The 21,534-nt window shown below is 54.0% G+C and overlaps 1 protein-coding gene across 8 annotated transcripts in view; it reads right to left on the bottom strand.

The window, feature by feature from the left end:
• LHPP (phospholysine phosphohistidine inorganic pyrophosphate phosphatase) overlaps positions 1-21,534 on the bottom strand; it is a 148,281-nt gene that overhangs the window by 53,678 nt on the left and 73,069 nt on the right. The window contains exon 7 of one of the 8 annotated variants that reach the window (XM_057734960.1): positions 3,660-3,791. The exons of 5 other annotated variants lie outside the window; for them this stretch is intronic. In XM_057734960.1, the coding sequence (XP_057590943.1) occupies positions 3,671-3,791 (121 nt within the window). In that variant the 3' untranslated portion in view covers positions 3,660-3,670. Of the gene's footprint in view, positions 1-3,659; positions 3,792-5,806; positions 6,072-8,201; positions 8,435-21,534 lie in introns of those variants that run through there. 2 more of the 8 variants (XM_057734966.1, XM_057734964.1) reach the window with 2 other exon arrangements.

Below are 21,534 nucleotides of genomic sequence, written 5' to 3' on the forward strand. Positions count from 1 at the left end.
AGGCAGAAATAGAGACACAGATGTAGAGAACAAACATATGGACACCAAGTGGGGAAAGCGGGGGCCAGCAGGGTTGGAGTAGGATGAATTGGGAGATTGGGGTTGCCATATATACATTACTAATAAGAAAAAAAAATCACACTGTATACTTTAAATACATGCAGCTTATTGTATGTCAATTATAGCTCAATAAAAGTTCTTAAAAAATAAATTGAGCTTAAAAAAAATAAAATGATAAAAAAGAATGTGTGGAGCTTTCAATGCCAAGCAATTGTCCCACACCAGCTGGCTGTCCTATATACAAGTCAGTTCTGACACTGTCTACCTGGAGAGAGCGTCAGCTCCCACAGTTAAGGGCTCAGTTTCACAAGACCGTCCCCCACCCAACTTCAGACGCCAAAGTCCAGGTGGTCCCTGTGCTTCTGATCTACCGGCTATAAATCAGGGGGTTCCATGATCCCCTCCTCAAGATCAATTAATTTGCTAGAGCAGCTCCCAGAACTCAGAGAAGCATTTACCTACGTTTATGAGTTTATTTTAAAGGACGTTATAAAGGACATAGAATGAAGTAGGAAGAAAGGGGCAAGGAGCTTCCATGCCCTCTCCCAGTGCACCACTCTCCCAGCACCTCCATGTGTTCACCAACTCAGAAGCTTCCAGAGGCCCATCCTTCTGGGTTTCTACCGAGTCTTCATTACGTAGGCATGACTGACTAAATCATCGGCCACTGGTGGTTGACCTCAACCCCTAGCCCCTCTCCCCTCCACTGGGAGGTTGGGGGAGAAATGAAAGTACCAATCCTTTAATCACAAGGTTGGTACCCTGGCGACCAGCCCCATCCGTAGGGGCTTTCCAAAAGTCACATCATTAACATAAACTCACAGGTGGTGGAAAGGGGTTTGTTATGAATATGAGACACCTTTAGCACTCTTATCACTTAGGGAATTCCAAAGGTTTGGGGGCCTCTGTGCCAGAAATGCAGATGAAGACCAAATATATATTTCTTATTATAAATCTCAATATCACAGAACCTAGCACGGGACATGTTTGGGTGAGGACATCACTGCTGAACGGAGACATGGGCTCCTGTGACAGCCCCCGCCCCACTGCTGCCTGGAGACTGCTTTCTGGTTTATTGCTCTGTGAGAGAAAAGGCTAGAACAGGTGTGTCTAGCCCGTGAGGCCCCCCACCAGCCATCTGGTTCTGGGATGCGCTTGTGTCAGGGAAGTGCAGGGGAAAGCCCCAGCAGCAAAGAGCTCAGAGCAAGGCCCACCCCACCCCCCGAGGCCCTAGAACCCAGGGCTGTTGTCAGACGACCGTGCAGTAACCCAGTGCACCCTATGAGCTCCCCCAGAATGGCCAGGAGAAGGGCTTTACTTTGCTCATGCAGTTTCCTTTTTTTTTAATATATAACTTCTTCCATCATAAAAAATTAATATAGCCACATCACATGTTTGGAACTTAGAGATAAGAAGACACTGCCCATAAGTTCACGTACAGTGCACAGACCCACCCCAGACTCAGCACTCTACACTGCAATCACCCGCTTCCTCATCCGTCTCCCACTGGGAACCAGGAAGGACTGAAGAAGACCAATGTTCAGACAGACAGGCAGACAGATAAATAACAGGTTGACTTCAGTCCTCTAACCCAACCACCATAGGTATCTGGGTACACTGCCTTCCAGCCTCTTTCCCCAACAAGCACGCTTATTCCAGAATTGTCATCACTCTGAAACAAGAAACTCTGTCATCAGCTCCCATCACTTCACATTGTTATCATAGGCATTTTTCTGGGTTGCTACATACAAACGGGTTCCCCTCCCTACCGTTTCATTGTTTTTTTCAGGAAACCTTTTATTTTGAGATAACTGTAGACTCACATGTGACTTCTCCCAATAGTGACATCCTGCAAAACTAAAGAACAATATCAAAACCAAAATACTGACATTCTTACGGTCAAAATATAGCGGATTTTCATCACCAGCAGCATCCCTCATGTTGCCCTTCATAACCACACCCACCTCCCTCCTACCCCGACACACTCCGTAATCCCTGCCAACCACTAATCTGCTTTCCATCACTGTAAATTTATCATTTTAATAATGTTACATACAAGGGATCAGATAGCACATAATCTTTGGGGATAGGCTTTTTTCACTGGCGATCTATTCACTGTATCAACAGTTTCCTTTCCTTGCTGAGTAGTATCCTGTGCAATGGATACAGTTAAACTATGTACCCAATGATGAACATCTGAGTTGTTTCCAGTTTGGGGCTTGGAGAAAAACAGCTATGAACATTCATGTACAGGTTTTTGTGTGAATAGTTTTCATTTCTCTGTGATAAATGCCCAGGGGTACCACTGCCAAGTCATATGATAGTTGGATGTTTGTTTGTTTATTTATTTTGGGCTGCACCACGCAGCTTCCGGGATCTTAGTTCCCCAACCAGGGACTGAACCCGTGCCCTCGGCAGTGAAAGCACGGAGTCCTCACCACTGGACTGCCAGTTGCATGTTTAGATTTTTAAGAAACTGCCAAACTATCTTCCCAAGTGGTTGCACCATTTTATATTCTCACTGGCAATGCCTAAGGGATCAGATTCTCAGCACCCTCTTCGGTATTAGCTGTTGTCATCATTTCTTATTTTAGCCATTTTGATAGGTATGTAGGGCTAGCTCATGGTGGTTTTTTGCATTTCTCTAATGACTAATAAAAGTTGAACATCTTTTTTTGTGTATATTAGCTATCTATTTGGTGAAATGTCTGTTCTTGTTTTTCAGGCTATTTTTTTCTCTTCTCACTGGGGAACCTCTGTTTGTCTGTCTTCATGTTCAGAGATTGTTTCCTCTGTCCCCTCCAAGGAACTGTGTTTTTCAGTTCTAAAATTTTCTTTAGTTCTTCTTCACATCTTCTATTTTTGTGCTGAGACCTGCTTCTTTGTTGAGCTTCTGTCATCTGCTTCAAGCATATTTGCAATTGCTCGTTGAAGCATTTTTAAAGCAGCTGCTTTAAAATATTTCTCCTAACCACAGTGTCATCTCACTGCTAGTGTCTATTGATTGACTTTTCTCATTCAAGTTGAGATTTTCTTGGTTCTTGGTACGACAAGTGACTCTGTACTGAAATGTGGACATTTTGGGTATTATGGTATGAGACTCTGGATCTTATTTAAACCTTCTCTTTCAGCTGGCTTTTTTTGGAACACAGCTCCAGCAGGTGAAAGATGGTAGAGCTGCCAGGTGGGGGAGAAGCCCAGGTTCCTCCCTGGACCTCTGCTGACACGGAGGTGGGGAGGGGCGCTGGGTGCGGCTGGTCCAGGGCAGGAGACCCCCCGCCCCTGGTTGCCGGGAGGCATGACTCATGACTGCTTCCCACGTGGCCTCCACTGACACTGTGCGTGGGGGTGGTCGGGGGTGGCCTTATCCCTGCTGGTTGGGGTAGAAGCACAGACTCTCCGTGTGGTCGCCGCTGACACCCCAGCTGAGGAGCCCTCTTTATTACTCTGGCTCCCTACCTACTTGGCCTTCTCTGCCGCCCCCACCCCAGCGGCGAGGGGCTCATGACAGCCTCCAGAAGGCGGAAGTCCAGGCTCCCCACTGGGCCCTGCTGGCATGGATGGGAACAGACCACATTTCATTCTGCGGTACTTGACTGGCGTAGAGTGGTTATCGCCTGCAAGGTTCTGTCTTACTGGGCTGCCTGAGACAGCAGACTTCCGTGGGGGCTTTTCCTCTGGGCCCACTGGTGTCTCCGGGTTGCTGACCTCTTCCCTTCTGAGTCTGACATCTACGGGGCAAGAAGAAAACCCAGGGAACTCACCACTGTGTCACTCCTCGGGTCCCAGGGTCCCTGGCCAGTATGCCCTCTTGTCTCCACCTTTCAGAGTTTTCTTGTGTTTGTTTCACAGCTAATGTCTAGGGTTTCAGTTGCACTGAGCAGGAGGAATAGGGAAAGGACTTCTACTCCATCTTGTCAGAAGCAGAAGTCTCTCCAACGGCTTTTCATGGTTCAGATTTTTCTTTTCTTGTAACCAGGGTGGGTCTTGGGTGACGAAGCAGCGGGTATCTGACAGAAGACCCCTCGGCTCCCTGTGAAGGGTCTGCCTTGCAGAGCACCCTGGGGAGCTCTCGAGGGGCTCCTCAGGAGGGGGCTGGGCTCAGCGCTCCCCCGTGACAGCCCCTTCCTCGTCTCTGGTCTTGACCGAGAGCACAGCATGCCCTCTGGGAGCATAATCACCGAGCGCCCATCAGGGGGCCGCTCTCAGTGGCTAATTCAGCCTTTATTTCACCAGCAGGAAAACAGGAGGCCCCAGCACTCCTTGTGTGAGGAAGATATTTCTGGGTTTCCTTCTTCCACAGCTTCAGCTGAACCTCAGCAATCTGGTCTTCTCCCCACAGCACGTATCGAAAACGCAGATGAGCCTATTTCAAAGCTGACAAGTACAGGCTGTAAAACTGTACATAAAACACAACCTCAATTATGTTTAAAAATACTAAAAAAAGGAGGGGGCTGGAAGGAAATACGCCAAATGTTAACTGATGTTATTGGTGGATTACAAAAGGATTTTTTTTTCACTGCTCCTTTCGGCTTGTTTATAATTTCCAAATTTCCCACTGTGAACATATTACCTTTATAAAATTAAAAACAAATTTTTAAACCAAAATAAAATCTCTCCCATGAAAAGCTAACCAGTGAGTATATGAAGCCATCACTGCCTGCCTGTCGCATCTGGACTGGGGTTTATAACTTAAGACCATTAAGTTGTGGTCAAGACAGGACTCTGGTGCCACTGCATGAGATGCCAACCAGATCCAGGACCTGGAAAGTGGAAGTTACGCCTCTTCCCTGCACCCCTGAAGCTGCCGTACTGCCAGCCCTGAGGCTTCCAGTTTTGGTGGCCCCTTGGGTGGCCACACCCCTGCAAGAAGTCACTTTGTAGCACTGACCGCAGATGGACCCCAAGGAAGCTACTGTCCGTGCGCCCCGGAGCCCACAGGACGCACGCCCTCAGGCCCCACAACAGACCATTGGTGCCACCAAAGGACCAAAAGGGCAGTAAAACCCAGCACTGCCAAGAACCAAGCTCTCCACACCATGGGCCAGGCCAGACTGGCCAGAGGAGGTCCTCTAGGATGAAGACAGAAGAACGGCCCGTTTCCCTGCACGAAATGCCTCCACAGGTGGCTCCAGCCGGGGCAGACGGGGGCCCGTATGTGCCGTCTCCCCCAGCAGATACACCCTTGGCCCCACCACCACATCCCCTCTGTGGCCTTGGTGGGTGGTCTTCATCTCAGCAGGCAGCTCAGGTCCTGGCTTCCCTGGAAGGGGGTGGGCCCTGGGGAAGCCAGCCAGCCCCCTGGCCTGGAGCCTGAGACCCACAGCCGGGCAAGTACAGGAGAGTGGATGCAGTCAGAGCCAGCTGGGATGCGTCACCGGCAGGTGCCCTTGGACCCACCCAGATTCCTCCAGCAGATGGTCAGTGCTGCCAGAGAACCAGAAGGCAGTAAAGAACCGACACTTCCAAACTCCAGGACAGACTGAGCAAACATTCTCAGACGCATCTTCTGGTGACACCGTCTAGAGGAAGCCCACCCCTTGGGCCTCCCAGGCAGTGTCCTCTGTCGCCCCCTTTCTCTTTGGGCCTCTCCTCTTCTTTGCTATCATAGGGTGTGGAAACCTTGTTCTCTGTCCCTCTGCTATCTGGAAACTATCGTTAACTTCCTCTCACAGAGGCGGGGCCCCTGCAGGCCCTTGTGCTCAGTGTAACAGCTGCAGAGAAACCATCCGCGGCCAGTTGGGAGAGCAGGCCAGGCCTGGCCATTGGCTGCGTCTTTATTTATAACTTCTTTTACTTCCAGTGTGAAGGCCCCGCAATTTCAACCGAAAAGGTCGAGAGAAAAATGAACGCCTTGACATTTTTTCCAAACATCCTCCCAAAGAGCGTTTGGCAAGGGACCTTGGTTTTGCTGAGAGCATGAGAATGTCTGTGGCCGCAGAGCCCTCCTTGGAGCAGATCTATTTTTGTTTGGTGAGACATCTGTGCTCTGCTAGGCTCGACACTTGGGACTATAAAGGAAAAACAAAACATGTAAATGGGGACTAAAGGCTCTACCAAAATAAAAGTGGGTCGTGAGCCGTTTTGTCCCATGTTGGGCGGGCGGTGGGGAGCGGCGGCAGCGTGGTGAGTGCCCCCCGCCCGCTGCCCGCCGGCCCCACTCGGCTCAGGGCTCTGCCCCGATGTCCTCCCGCAAGCCTTCCCGGGAGCCTCCATGTCTGACCTGGGCAAACCCAAGGCAAGCACAGCCACCCAGGGGAGAGGCTGGGGTCCACACAACCGAGAGGGAGACAAGCTGAGTGGCTCAGAGCACAGCTTCAGTCAGACTGCCAAGGGCGGGACCCCGTCCGCCTCCCACTGCGGGACCGTGGGCAAGTGGCTCGCGCCCGCCACCCCCCTTGCCCTCCTTTGGAAAGGGGGCCATGCAGAGCACACGGCAGGAGCCGCACACAGGCCCGCTGTGGGCGCGGGGTGGACCGCAGCTCCCTGGGGACGAGGAGGCCCAACAGCCACGGGACGACATCCGCTCAGGGAGGACTCAGGAAGCCTTCCAGCCACTCCCTGACTTGGGGCTCAGATTCCAGAAGGGTCACTTTGCCTCCCTCCCCCAGAAAGGCTCTGAGAACACTCCCAGGAAGCGGCTGGGCCCATTCCCCGGGCCAGGTGGCCCAGCAGCTGCAGGGTGGCCCCCGAGGCAGATGCTGCAGCTGTCCATCCAGTGGCAGCGTGAGAACGCAGGGCCACGTGGCTGCTTCTCTCTTGCAGCCTCGTGCACCCTCGACTGTCACCCAGAGTCGTCAGGGCACCTCTGTCCAGTGACCCCAAAGCGTCAGGCACACGGGACAGGAAGGACAAGGGAAGAAGCAGGTACAAGAGGACAGGCTCCACGTGAGCATCCCAGGTGTCAGGACACAGTGACGGGACGGGGCTGAGGCCACACCTCTCGGCTACCTCTATGCTTCCCCTCCCCAACCCCTGCACACCCCCTAGGCCCCCTGGACTCCCCAAGGTCTCACGTGTTCCGTCCACGTGCTGCTCCGCTCAGCCCCTGACCACCACATGGGCCCCGCTTCTGATCACTCACAGTCCACTCCTGCGTAGCTTCTCCAACCCAGTGCCCTCTGTGCCCCTGCCCCTGGCCAGCCAGGCCTAGCATCTCTGCGGGGGAGGGACAACACCTGGCCCACCTGGCCTCCCCAGGGGTGAGCCCACCAGCTGGGGGATGACAAGGTCCCACGAGGCTTCAGCCCCACCCCAAGACCAGCATGCCAGCCCTCCTCTAGGAAATGGATTTTACAAACGGGCTGCAACTTACTCCAAGACAGACATCATTTATTTACACATCTTTGTCTCCCCAGTTCCTGGGGACACAGAGGTTTGAGTACAAAGTAACTACATGAAGCTATCTGTCGACCTGAATTCCCAACACAAGCAAGGGGGCTGGTTCACATGTGTTCCGAGGTGGGTTCAGTGTGCTTCTGGGGCTGCAGCACATGCAGGCCCCCTGGGCCACCACCACGGATCCAGCCGGCATCAGCTGAGCACTGCTGAGCGTCAGGCCCTCCTGCGGCCCAGATGTGCCAACCATTCGCTCCTACCTTCATTCATTCATTCATTAGCTCAAAATCGGGTCCAGAGTGGATTCCAGTCCAGAGGACAGAAAAATGAAGGAGCCCAGGGGAGTCTGGGTGCTCTTGGGCTAGTGCGGACAGGGACGGGTTGCAAGAGCTATGACCAAGACATGAATGAGGTGTTCCGGGGGCCAGACGAGAAAATGTCTAAATTTCCCCTGTGGCACCAGGGAAGGCTTCTCGGAGGAGGCCGCACTCACAAGAAGAGTAAGTGTGTGGAATCAGGGAGAGGAAGAGAGCATTCCAGGCAGGGGAGGCCTGGAGTAGGCTGGCTGTGGTTTGCCTGCCTGGAATTTGGGGGGTGGGGTAAGGAGAATGGACAATGAGACCAGAATGTCTGGGGGGCAGTTCTAAAAGGATCTCAGATGCCGGGCCCAAGAGTGCAGACTGCCCTTTGAAGCTGGTGTGGTGGATGCCGGGTGAGTGGCCTCACCTGACAATGGAAACAAAGGCCCCTGGGTGGAGGCCACAGTCTCATCATGACCACTGAATCAGACTCTGCACAGCTCCCTACATGATCTCAGAGCCACCTCTGCACCTTCCTCCCTCTCCAGTCTGGTGGGGTCTGACCCCATCAGAATGAGCAGCAGGTGAGGGAAGCCCTTGCTGAGCACAGACCTCAAAGACCCTTCACCCAGGACCATGTCAAGAAGGAGCTATAGTCCCAGCTGGGCCACTGGGCCACTCCCCAGCTGCGCTGTCTTGGGCAAGTCGTTTTCCTCGCTGTGCCTCAGTTCCCTCATCTGCAAAATGGGGATAAGACAGCATTTACCTTAATGCTTAATAAATATTAGTGATTATGGTAGGACTACTCCAATACCCATTTTGTCCATCACTCAGCTGCAGGATTTCTCTAGTTTTCCTTCTCCATGCCACATCCTTGGTGCATCCAAGTCCCCTGCTGGCTTTTTTGTCACTCCTGATCTAATCAGCATATCGCTGCCCCAGCGGTGCTGGGGCCCCAGCTGGTCTGAGATGAGTTATTCAAGCCTTTCCCCTTCCTTCACTTGCCTGAACTGTCACGGCATCAAGAGCGACGCCTGACCCAGCATCAGCAGCATCTGAAAAACCCCCTCTCCCTTCCTAGGGGTCGGGTGCAGTACCAGGTCCATCACAACCACCCAGACCTCATGTAAACTGCACAGCAACCGCAGGGGTCCTCATTCTACAGCCCGGAAGGTGAAGGTTGTAAGTGGCTAAGGAGCATTCCCAGGTCACGGTGATCAAAAGTAGCCGAGTGGGGACTGCAACCCTGGTCAGTGTGACCACAAGTGGCCTCGTGACTTTGAGTAACTGGGATTAAAATGTTGTTTTCTCAATGAGGATCCTTATACACATCGACCGCCAGTCTCACACGCCGGAAATTAATTTGCCAAAAATCTTTCAGTCTCAGTATCTGATTGGATTAGAGGAACAAAAAAGGAGCATCTTCTCCAGAGAATAAATGAACCACAGACTCTGCATTCCATCTTTGATGAAATACAGATTTCTCATTACAGGAAAGCCAATAAAGAACAAGAAAGGATACAAATATGCAATTTACAGAACGAAAAAAAAAAATCCATGACCAAGGAAGATGGAAAAAAAACTTTAGTCTCCTTAGCAATCAAAGATGGTACCTTTTTTCCTATCAATGGAGGCAATGTTTTTCAATGTACTGCAGATGTGAACACAATTGACGTTGGGAGGGAGAATTCTGCAGAAGTACCACAGCCCTCAGAATTTTGCACGTCCTTTGACCCAGCAATGCCATATGTGAGAATTTATCTTAATGCAAAAAAATCATAAATAAGTGCAAGGCCCAGCTCCAAGAACGTTCAGTGCAGCCTTATTTACACTAAGGAAGAATTGGAAACAATGGAATATATCTAGCAACACAGTGCATCCACATGGAGTAGGATGCAGCCATTGACAGAGTGACACGGGAGGATGCTACTGAGGTTGGAACGGTGTTCTCAAACTGGTCCCTGAAGAGAGGAGTTTCAAAAACAGCGTGTGCTGGGGCTTCCTAGGTGGCGCAGTGGTTATGAATCCGTCCGCCAACGCAGGGGACACAGTTCAATCCCTGCTCCAGGAAGATCCCACATGCCGCGGAGCAACTAAGCCCGTGAGCCACAACTGTTGAGCCCATGTGCTACAACTACTGAAGCCCACACGCCTAGAGCCCATGCTCCGCAACGAGAAGCCACGGCAACGAGGAGCCTGCGCACCACAATGAAGAGTAGCCCCCACTCACCGCAACTAAAGAAAGCCCGCACACAGCAAAAAAGACCCAACAAAGCCAATAAAATTAATTAATTAATTAATTAAAAAAAAGAAATACCTTCACTAAATTAAAAAAAAAAAACAGCCTGTGCTCCTAATCACATTTTTGGATGAAATACGTAACCCACCGACTCTGCATAGGTCTGGAAGGTGGACCCCAGATGTTGTCAGAAGTCACCTCTGGATGGTGGGCTGGCCGGAGGTTTACTTTCTTTTTTCACTTCTCAGGTTTTCCTAAGTTTTCCACAGTGAATGTAAGCACAGGTTAGGGGGCTGGACAGCATGAGTTTGAATTCCGCTGCTGCCACCTCGCAGCTGTGGCCTTTGGAGGTGGTAGGGACCAAAGAAGCCAGTGCATGTAAGCCGTGGGGCCAGCATCCCCATGACGTCCCAGCTGTGTGACCTCGGGCAAACGGCTTAACTTATCCCTACGAGGGGTTATGACGGCACCCACATCCTGGGCTCGGCATGAGGGTTCAGCGAGGCAACACCTAAGAACAGAGCAGAACTGGACCCAGAACAGCTCAGGAATGCCCACAGTTTTCTCAGTCAATAAGAAAAAATACAAATTATTATACCGAATTTTGGGAAAAAAAGAGGCTGCTGCTGATGACAGCGACCCCAGACAGCGTCTCCAGGGTGCAGCTCTCATCCCCCTGGAGAGGGCGGCTGCCCCCAGCATTCTACAGGCTCCTCTCTCTGACCCAGCCAGGGGCCGTCCACCTTGCCCCAGGCCCCCTGCAGCCCAGCCCTGCCTGCTCCTTCCTGTCCTCCATGCATGCCCAACCCCTCCCCCAGCCCCACTGGCCCATCCAGGAGAGAGAGTGGGGGGGGGCTCCCTTTGGGAGGGAGAGCGCACAGGGGTGGTGAGAATGGCTGGGTTCAAACCCTGGCCCAGCTACCCCTTCCTGGACGAACTCAGGCTAATGACTCAGCCTCTCTGAGCATCAATTCCTCATTCATGAAATGGACTGAAATACCAGTTGCATCCAGCTGTTGTCGGAGTCAGGGAACGAGTCTGCGCGGTGCTTAGCCCAGAGTCTGGCACACCGTAGGTGCTCGAGAAATGACGACGCCACTGGGATTTTCATTTTCTCTCCCGATGTGTGTGTGCCGCCCCTGAACCTGGTCCCCGTGGACAAATCCCCCCACACTCGTTTGTCTCACTGCTCCATTAAAGAGACGGGACCTGTCTGGACATTTCTGCCAGGTCTGCAGGGTCTATGGGCAGAGACAGGAAAGCAGAGAGCCGGGCCCCACCAACAGCCCAGCCGGCCTACCCTACCCACCCCGGTGCCCTGCTGCCCCACCGCCCCCGTCCATGACAGTCATGACACAGTAGCAGCGGCGTGAGCTGCGCGCTTACCATTACCAAACACTATGCTGAGCGCTTAATGCACATCATCTTAGTCGTGACCTCCCCATCATATAAAGTGAGCCTTAAAGCGGTTAAATAACTCCTACCCAGTCAAACCAGCTCCAAGTGGCAGAGGCAGGGTCTGCATGCAGGCAGCCCAGGCTAATCACGGCCCTGCCACACTCCCTTCTATCTACACCAGCATCCCTCCCAAAGGAGGCACACGGTGCTGTCTAAAGGAGCCCCTGGTTCCCGGAGGACGGGGCCGCGAGGACAACAGGACGTCCCGGTGCCTCCCAGAGTGCCACTGCTTTCCTGAGCAGGAAGAGCACAGATTCCACACAGATGAGCCAGCGGTCATCCCAGCGTGGACCCTGCCTGCGGGGGCAGAGCGGGGGGCTGGCGGGTGGCCTCTGTGGGGCTCGCCAAGCTGACAACACGACCAGGAACCACACAACACACAGGAACAGGAGCAGCCCCGGCCCTAGCGTGCAGCTGTTGGATTTTTCCTGGGGCTGGGCAGGGGTGGAGAGAAGAGAGGGGTGCGGTCTGGAACATTCCGTATTAGAGACGGGTTCCTTTTTCCCAGACACACAGATTTGGAGGCTGTGCAAAAGCCATGGACAATCAAGGGCACCTGGACTTCCTGGCCGGCTCCCCTGAGCTCCGGCCATGACGCGGTCCCGGGCACGGATCCTTGCATGGCCTCCCCATCCCCCACCCCCACTGCCACCTGCAGCCCCACACCCACCAGGCCCAACTCTCCCCCAAGGAGGGCCCATGGGGACAGAACGCAGGCACAGCCAGCGCAGCGTTCAGGGCAGGCGCGTCCCCACCCCTCTCCCAGCCCAGGGCAGTGGGGGGAGCACAGGTGCAGCCCTGCTGCAGGTGCAGGGGGTGCGGCAGGAAGAAAGTCCGGAGGCAGACCCTCTGAACCTTGATAGCTCATCGCCACTGAGGAATGGGCCGGGCGAAGAAGCGCCATACTCCCCGGCGTTTGGTCTCACCTCTAGTTCAACACGCAGATCTCTCGTTCTCCTTCTCCAAGAACTGCCTTGTTGGGCTGAGTCTAACGAGCCAGAACAGAAGCTGAGCACTGGAGACGGCCGAGTCACAAGGATCTGGCTCCTCTGCTGCCTCCGTCATCGGCGGGGGCCCGTCACAGAGCCCTGCGGTGGTAACGGTGGGTGCTGACCCCACCCCAGCGAGGCAAGGCACAGGCACTTGGTACCCGAGGCCCAGTGTGAGGAATCAGCCCTAGGAGGCCGCGGAGCCCTGAGCCCGGCCTCATCATCAGCTCGGGAGGCCAGCTTAAAGATACTCCGGTAATTGCCAGGTTTTTTGTAAATGTTAATTACGGTTGCCTTCATTAGCTGCGAACCCACTGATCTATGGATCATATTAGGTTTATAAGCGTAATCACCTCAACAGGCGTATGGGTTACAATTATGTGCCAATTAAACCCCAAGCGTAGAGCATATAAATCAGCAGAGCGGGTCCTCCTGATTCTCGGGGTCAGGCTATTAAAATGCGGCTGCTCAAAGGGCCCTACGTGGGGCTGGCCCTTCGCAGGCTCAGGGGCACGTGGAGTCGGGAGGTGGGGAGGGAGGCTGGTCCACACGGTCTCTGGCGTTTTCCAAAGGACGGTGGCCCCACAGCCAGCCCTTCTAGGTCTGATTTAGAGATGACCGCAGAGGTGCGGTAGGGGGATGGCGGAGACCAGCCTACGAGGCAGCGACGGCAGGATTAAGAGCTGTGCTCTGCTTGGCCGCTTCTCCGCGAGGACAGCCCGGGAGCCCCCCCTCTTCCCTCAAGGAGATCAGAACACTCATCAGCCTGTTAGTCATGGCGCTCAGCCCCTCCAGCCTGAGATGCTTTTCTCTCCTTATCTCCGGTGGCGGGGGGGGGGGGTGAATATTATTAACCCGCTTTCCAGGGTGGGGAGTGGGGAGGCTGCAGGGCCAGCAGGGCGCTGGAGCAGGAAGGCAGGGCCTCCTCTTCTAATGGAGCACTGGGAACCCCCACGGACATCCTGAGGACAGAGGGGGACATGAGGACAGCAAGGAAAGGTTCGAGAAGACAGTTCAGCGGAGCAGCGGGAGAGGAGAGGAAGTGCCTGCCGTCGGTGCAGGGGATGTGAAGTGTCTCGGGGCCTCAGGACGCTGGACCTGCTCGCAGAGGCCGTGGGAAAACCCGCTGTCGGGACGCTGGCCGCAAGACCACAGCGCTGACGGCCCCGCACACTCCCTGGACATCTCTTGTGCATTGTCCCTGCAGTGAGCCCGGGCTCCAGGGGGTGGGGGGAGGGCAGATGTGGGAACCCCCTCCTGGGCCAAGCTGCACTACCCCGGAGGAGGCCTGCAGGGGCCCCCACCCTGGGGTGGAGGGGCTGTGGGCCCCTCACAGCTGCAGACCTTCTCCCGTGAAGCCCAGCCCGGGGGACCTCGGGCATCAGAACTCCAAAGGGGGCCCTCCCACCACCCTAGCAAAGGCGGCTTCCCCCCAGCCCAGGCCCCCTTCCCACGCTGGCTCCTGCAGTTCTCATCTCCCACCCAGGACGTGTCCCACCACCTGGCCTTTATCTCCCCGTGGTCGGGGTGAGGGAGGACAGCCCACGGCGAGGCTGTGGGGGCAGGGCGCCACACGTCTGGGGAGAGGGCTTCCCTGCCACTGGCCTTCCCCGCTGCCTGGGCTCGGAGGCAGGTGGGTGCTGAGGCTGGGGGGTTGCCTCCGTAGGCACCCCGGAGGGCGGGTGGGCTGATGCTGGCAGGCATGACAGTGATGACAGAAGGTACCATTTCTGGGGAGACAGGGTTTCACAGGAGGTGGTGGCTCCTGTGGTCCCGATGTAGAGCCAGGTTATTAGACATGGAGGCACAGCAAGGCTCACACAGTGAAGCTCATTCAATGGTGAACCCGGCATTTGCACCCAGGCTGTCGGGCTCCAGAGCTGGGCTCCAGACCCCACCTCGCCCAGCCCTCTGTGTGGGGCACAAAGGCGGCCCCAGCTCCGCGCACGGACATCACCCTGGGGGCACAGAGGGGGTGGCAGGGCAGGGGGCTCGGCCGTCTCAGGCCTCTGTGGGCCGGCGGGCCCCTCCCCCTGCCCCGGCTCCCCGCCCCCGCAGCTGGCAGCCCAGAACCCCTGTCCTAGAATCGCAGCCTGGAGAGGGGAAGCAGGTCTTCTCCACGATCAGTCAATGTGGGGAGAAGCCGGGCACACGCACCTGTGCACACGTGTCCACACCAGGACGGGAGGGCCCCACACACATAAAACGCTGAGGCTGAGCCACGGCAGCCGGACCACCTCCTGCACGTGAAACACACGACATCCCCCGTCCCACCTGCACACGTTTCTAGAAATCTTAGGAATCAACAAAAGCAGCTGCACAATCTGAGCACAAGAACTACAGAGACAGTGGAGACGGGGCCTCTCTCCTGACGGCATGAGAAGGGGTGTGTCAGGGGGAGGGCTGATCATCCCCGAATAAGGGCTCAACCACCAAGACTGGGCTCACCCAGGAGCCCCCTGCTCCACAGTGGCTGAGGAATGTGGCCACAGGGCTCGGGTCCAGAGAGGGTACAGGTACGACAGTGTTAAAAGGAGACCAGACTCCCTCGGCCAGGAATGAGCCGCCCGTCACTGGGGGTGTTCAAGCCCAACCTGGCGGCAGGAAGAAGGAGAGGAGTCTGTTCAACTCCCAGGCCTCTGAGGGGCTGGGAGCCAGGCCATCAGCCCGCCAAGGTCAGGACATCTGTGCCACCCTGCAAGGCCAGCACAGTGCTCGTGGCCGCAGTTACCCTGCCAGATGCTGTACAGACACAACGTGATTTGATTTACTCCTCATTACAGCTGATAAAGTAGGCATCACCATCCCCACTTACAGAGAAGAAATCGAGGCTCAGAGAGTTTGTCACTTGCCCCAAAGTGCCCGGTCAGGCAGTGACTGAGTCAGGACCTCTTGATTCCAGAGACCATGCCCCGCGAGGCGGTAGAGGCCAGCCCGCCTGGTAGACTACTCCATGCATGGAAGGTCCCGTTCCTGCAAATCACACCACTGGTCACCGCAGCAATCCACACCCTGTGTCCCAATTAAAGGAAAAGAGCACCAAATGGTTTCTTCTATGAATTTGTAAAGCTTTACAAATAAGACTAGCACTAAAACAGAAAAGAAAGCCTTCTTTCCAGAACTAGGGCTTAGAAACTGAGTTCCTTCTTTTCTCTTAAACTTCTGAATTTTGCAGATAAGATTCATTCATCATGGGGCTTTCATGTCCAAGATGCACTGCTGGGAAATTGTTTTACAGGAAAAATCTAATTAGACTATATTTTCATATTAGAAATATTAGTTCTCGGACTTCCCTGGTGGTGCAGGGGTTAGGACTCCAAGCTCCCAATGCAGGGGGCTCGGGTTCCATCCCTGGTCAGGAAACTAGATCCCACATGCATGCTGCAACTAAGAGTTCGCATGCCATAACTAAGGAGCCGGTGAGCTGCAACTAAGGAGCCCGCCTGCTGCAACTAAGACCCAGCACAACCAAATTAATTAATTAAGTTAATTAAATTTAGAAACAAGAAATATGAGTTCCCATTTAGGCCTAATATAATCACCATCGCTACTTAAAAGCTAAGAGAAGCCATGCATTTAAAAATGTACACTTTTATTTTAAAATGTCCCCCTCCTTTGTTCCTTTCAGGTCAGGGAGGCTTCAAGGCCACTGGCCTTGACCCGTGAGAAGGCCACAGCAGAAAGAGCTGACCCAGGTTCCGGCCGAGGCCTTGCTGGACAAGACGCACGGCTCACCTCAGCCCTGGCCTGTCACTCGGAGCTCCAGACGTGAAGACCCATCGCCCGCCAGGGGTCTCCACCTGGAGGTCCAACCCGCCTCTGCATCATAAGGAAGCCAAGGCAGGACTCCCCACAGCCCCCAGCCGCCCTGAGGGTCCAGCTCCCACCCCCCATCCAGCTGTTCAGGCCCCAAACCCACAGTCTCCCTGAGCCCCCTCCCCACCCCTCCCCAGCCTGCCGGTCTCCATCTCTGGACTGAAATGTTTTCACACTAAATGACATGATGTCTGATGTTTGTTTCAATTAGTCTAAATAAGCCTGGCTAATACTAGTTGTTATGAAGTACCACAAACTAGGGGACTGAAGACAACACGAATTTCTTCTCTCATAGTTCTGGAGGCCAGGAGTCCAAAGTCAAGGTGCTGGCAAGGCCACGCTCCCTCCAAAGGCGCCTCCTTGTTTCTCGCAGCATCTGGGACCCCAGGCGTTCCCTGGCTTCTGGCCACATCACTCCCATCTCTGCCTTGTCTTCACGTGGCTGACTTCTCTCTGTGACTTTCTGTCACTTCTTTTCTTAAATGTCTCCAGTCATAGTGCATTAAGGACGCACCCGACTCCAGTGTGGCTTCAGCTTAACGAATTAAATCTGCACTGACCCTATTTCCAAACAAGCTCAGGTTGACGGCGCTGTGAGCACCTCCCCAGGCTGGGCGGCCCTTCCCCTGGAAATGCTTCTACTGGGGGAAGACCATCAGCCCTGACCTCCTCCTCCTCGCAGCCGGAAACCCTGTGCTCTGAGGCAATGCTACCTAGAGCCACGTGGCGGGGTTCGGGGGCCAAGGGGGTTCTTCACTCACTCAGCACAGGCTGGAGTGGAAATCTCACCCAAGAGCCTGGGGACAGAGGCTGCCCCCTTCTGCCTGCTCAAACCTCCACCTGGTGGACACCACAGAGGACAAGCTGCGACTTTCCCAGAACTCTTCTTTACTCCACAAACACATTAATAGAATTAATAGAATCATTAATAGAATCTGAAGTCCGAACCATTAAGTGAGAAACTGGAAACAGTTTTAAAACAAGAAAATAGCTTAAGAAAGCATATTTTTTTGTCTGTAATGGGAAAAAAGGAACAGCCCAAGTGTCTGGTAACAAGGCGGCTAGAGGAATCAGTGGGAACGCCCACACCCAGCACACGTGCAAGGCCTCCACAGCACACAGCGTGTGAAAGGCACGAGTTAGCACTTCTGCCGTGGACTTGGCGGGCATCCGGGATGTGAAGTGAGAAAAGCAGCGTGCAAAGAAAAACAGTACAATTCCGCTTCTGAAAAAACAAACAAGACGGCCCCCCACCCCTCGCGCCTGTGTGTGTGCGTGTGTGTGTGTGTGTGTGTGTGTACACTCGAGCAGAGAGAAAAGCATGGCAGGTTGTTAACAGAGATTGTTCTGGGATGGAGGTGGGGGTAGGAGAGAGGATGGAGAGTCCATACAGAAAAAATTTAAAGATCATAGGGAAACAGAATTATATGGGTGGTGTGATGTTGAGTGAAAATGCAGAATACCTAATTCTAACCATAATAATATAAGTATCCAAAAACTGATATAAAGGAGACCTAGATATGCACATGGAGGGAGAACGGAGTGTGACCGGTCCAATGACAGAGGTGAGGCAGCAGGACACAGAAGGACCTGAATTCTCCACGGGCCACAGGAACCCCACAGGGTGTTCAAGCCAGGAGGCGCTTGATGGAATGTGCATTTTATAGCTCCTTCTGGTTCCCAGGGAAGATGGACTGGAGGGTGGGGGCGGGATGGAGACAGGGGACCTGCCAGCAGCCACTGCCAACATCAGTGTGACTGAGCTTGGGGCGCGAGTCACAGTGCAGAGGAGGGTCACTGCAGGACATGGTCTGGGTGAGCAGTGGCACCAACAAAGGCGCCGGGGTGGGGGGTGAGGGGGGTGGGTAGGCAGAAGGGGCCAAGCGCTTAGTGACAGGCATGTCTTGTGTGAGGAGCCCCGGGTGGAAAGGTCAGGCAAGTGCAATCCCGGATGGGGTGCAGGAGCCTAGCGAAGGCCTCGGGGTCCAGGTGAGGCACAGCCACCTTCCCAGCGTGGGCACCCACAGGGCCCCAGCTGGGCAGGGGCCCTTCCCTGCTGCAAACTCCAGCCTCCAGTTTGCAGCAAGGTTTTCAGGAAGAACAAGGCCAGAGAGCGTGGGTCTGAATCCCGCCCTCGGCCACTTAGCTCTGGGACCCCGGGTGGCACAGTCTGCCTCTCGGAACTGCAGTCCCCTCAACGTTCAAGTGAGAAGGGCGACGGCCCCGCGGGTTGTTTATGATGATTGCGTGACTCAGCCTAGCAGCGCCCGCAGCCCCCGCGCCTGGCCGGGCCGATCTCTCAGGAAACAGGAGCTGTGACTCTCTCTCCTCCGCGTCACCACCCTCACCCACCTGAGAGCAGGGTGGCCGGGGCAGGCACCTGTACTGTCGCTGCTAGCCATGTGACTGGACAAGCGGCTCAACCACTCGGCGCCCAGGTACCTCATCTGTAAAACGGGGGTGAAGGCGTCACCCGATGGAGAGTTTTAAATGAGGCAGAAACAGACGAACGCCCCGCACAGTGCAAGTGCTCCCCCCGTGCCAGTCGCTGTCAGAGTCACCACTGCCGACAACATCCCAGTGAAGGCCACGGCCAAGAGAAGAGGAGGCTGGTGGGAATTCCAAGTTCAGTGTGGAGAGGGGACTGGTGAGTGCTAAGGCTGCACTGGCAGAGGCCAGCCCAGAAAAGTCTAGTAGATGATGGAGCACATGAGTTCGGCCTGGCTCAGAAGGAAGTGGGAGCCGTGGAGTGGTTCTGGCAGGCGAGTAGAACGTAGATTTGAACATCTGCGAGGCAAGCCTGGCTGCTGTTGGAAGGATGGAGTGGGGGTGTCATGGAGGCAGAAAGGCTAGCTTCCTGGCCACCCTAAAGCCAATTTTGTTTGAGGCAGCCATGGGTCCACTCCTAGGCAGAGAATCACGGCTGGCTAAGCCAGCTGTGACAATTCCACTGCCTCGTGCCAGGTACTTCCTTCCTGAGAAGCCCTTGTCAGGCATGGTGATGTGACCCAGTTCCAAAGATACAGTTGGAAGTCTGGAAGTTAGGGAAGGTGGGCAGCACTGGGAGAGCTTTGCATCCATTTAAAAGGGACACTCAGGACTTCTCACCGTGGTCCAGTGGTTACGACTCTGCACTTCCAATGCAAAGGATGTGGATTTGATCCCTGGTCAGGGAACTAAGATCCTACATGCCGTGCAGTGTGGCCAAAAATAAAAAATAAAAATAAATAAATTTTTTAAAGCAAATAAAAGGGACACTCATGGAAAGAAAGCTCACTGGCACTGCCTTGAAGGTGACCATGACACTCGGTGCCATGGCAGCCACCTTATGACCATGAGGTGACAGATGGACTGAAAAGCCAACAGGCTAAGCAGGAGTGGATTCACCACGAAGCTAATGACTCTTCAGTTTCAGGCCCCTCAATGGCATAGGCACCTTCCAGGGCCCCAGAAATATGTTCATGTAAATAGTCATTTCTTGAAGTAAAATTCACATAACATAAAATTTACCACTTTAAAGTGTACATTTCAGTAGCCTTTAGTGCATTCACTATGTTAGGCAACCATCATGACTATCTAATTTCAGAATATTTTATCACCCCAAAAAGAAACCCTAAACACATTCAGTAGTCTCTCACCATTCCTGGCTACCCCGCAGCCCCTGGCAACCACTAATGCTCCCTCTATCTCGACAGATTTGCCTGTTCTGGACATTTCCTGTAAACGAACCACATGACATGTGGCTTTTGTGTGTCTGGCTTCTTTCATTCAGCATCATATTTCCAAGGCTCCTCCATGTCATAGCACAAGTCAGTAGCTCATTCTCTTCTATGGCTGAATAACATTCCACTGCCGGGAGGACAGGCCACATTCTGTCTGTCCACTCATCAGGCGATGGACACCTGAGTTGCTTCCACTCTGGGGACAGTACGAACAATGCCGCTCTGAACATTAAATCTATACGTTTGTGTGTGGACATGTGTTTCCAATTTTTTCCAACCTACTTTTATATTCATTAAACCTAATGTATTCTTTTTCTTAAAATGCCCCTCTCCCTCCACGCTGCCTAAACTTCAGGCCTCAGAAAGCCTGGATTTACCCTGATACTAAGGCTTGTGGATCAAAAAATACAGGTGAGACAGCCCTTGCTGAAGTGCAGTGCCAACCCTGAGTCTGAGGGTTGTCAACTGCTTTCTTTGGTAAATAACTATCTCAATGGCTGAAGCCACTGCGAGCTAGTGTTCTGGCAGCTTCAGCCAAAGCGGTCCTGACGGGTACAGGAGGTGACTGCGGGGACTGGCTGCAGGACACGAGAAAGGAAGCCTTTAGGATGACTCTAGACTTCTCTCGGTGACTCCTCGGGAACGAGTGTGAAGAGGTCACTCACTACCTTATTATTTACCTAATAATATGCGTGAATACTTGGCAGGTACGTCCCAGCGCCTGGCAGGGGCCTCACTCAGAGCAGACCTTTGATAAATAACACGTGAGGGGCTGACTGCCATTAAGTGGCCTGATGTGAACAGCACCCAGCACGACTCCAGGCACAGCTGGCATAAAGCGACCCTCCCACCCCATCCATGAGCGGCCACTCCAGGTCAGGATAGGGTGGCAGTCCAGAGGTGTGTCCCCACACTGCTCCTACAGAGACGCCCTGGCGGACCCTGAGCCCCGCAGGCAGTCGTGTACACCTTGGACCTTCCCACCAGCGTGGCTGAGAGGACAGCCTGGCGACTGCCAGTGCCACCAGCACACGCTGAAACAGACGCCGCATCCAAGCCCCCTCCCCATCTCCTGCCTCTTCTTGAAGCTCGGTGTCCGGAGCTGGACCTGATGAGCACTTAATGACAGCGGGGCGGTTGCATCTTCTCCCTGACTGAGCCTCCCACCTTCTAAGCAGCATGACAATGTCAGCCTGACAGACCTGAAGTGCACCTGAAGCTTTTGTATTGATTTTCAGAAACATAAGCTATTTGAAAACCACAGGAGATATGTTAAAAAAAAAAACTTTATCCTCAAGTGCACACTTACACATACACTTATGCATGCTTGCACACACACACATTCACCACGCATACATACACACGCCCACACACACACACGCACACGCACACGTGTGCACCCTGCTGAGTCTTTCATGCTGCCTGTCGATTTCGGCCCTTCCTCTTGGCTACCTGGGAGCACCTGTCTGCCACTTCCACTTCCAGGCTCCAGAAAGACCCAGTGACTCTCTGCCGGTGAACTAACGATCAGAGTGTCAGGACAAGACGCGTGGCCTGGCCACGAAGGGCCTCAGAGTGGGCGGTGGGCTGCCAGGGTCACCGGCGGTGAGCGA

The sequence above is a fragment of the Hippopotamus amphibius genome, chromosome 5 (genome assembly GCF_030028045.1).
Source record: "Hippopotamus amphibius kiboko isolate mHipAmp2 chromosome 5, mHipAmp2.hap2, whole genome shotgun sequence".
In the NCBI taxonomy this organism is placed as follows: domain Eukaryota; kingdom Metazoa; phylum Chordata; class Mammalia; order Artiodactyla; family Hippopotamidae; genus Hippopotamus; species Hippopotamus amphibius.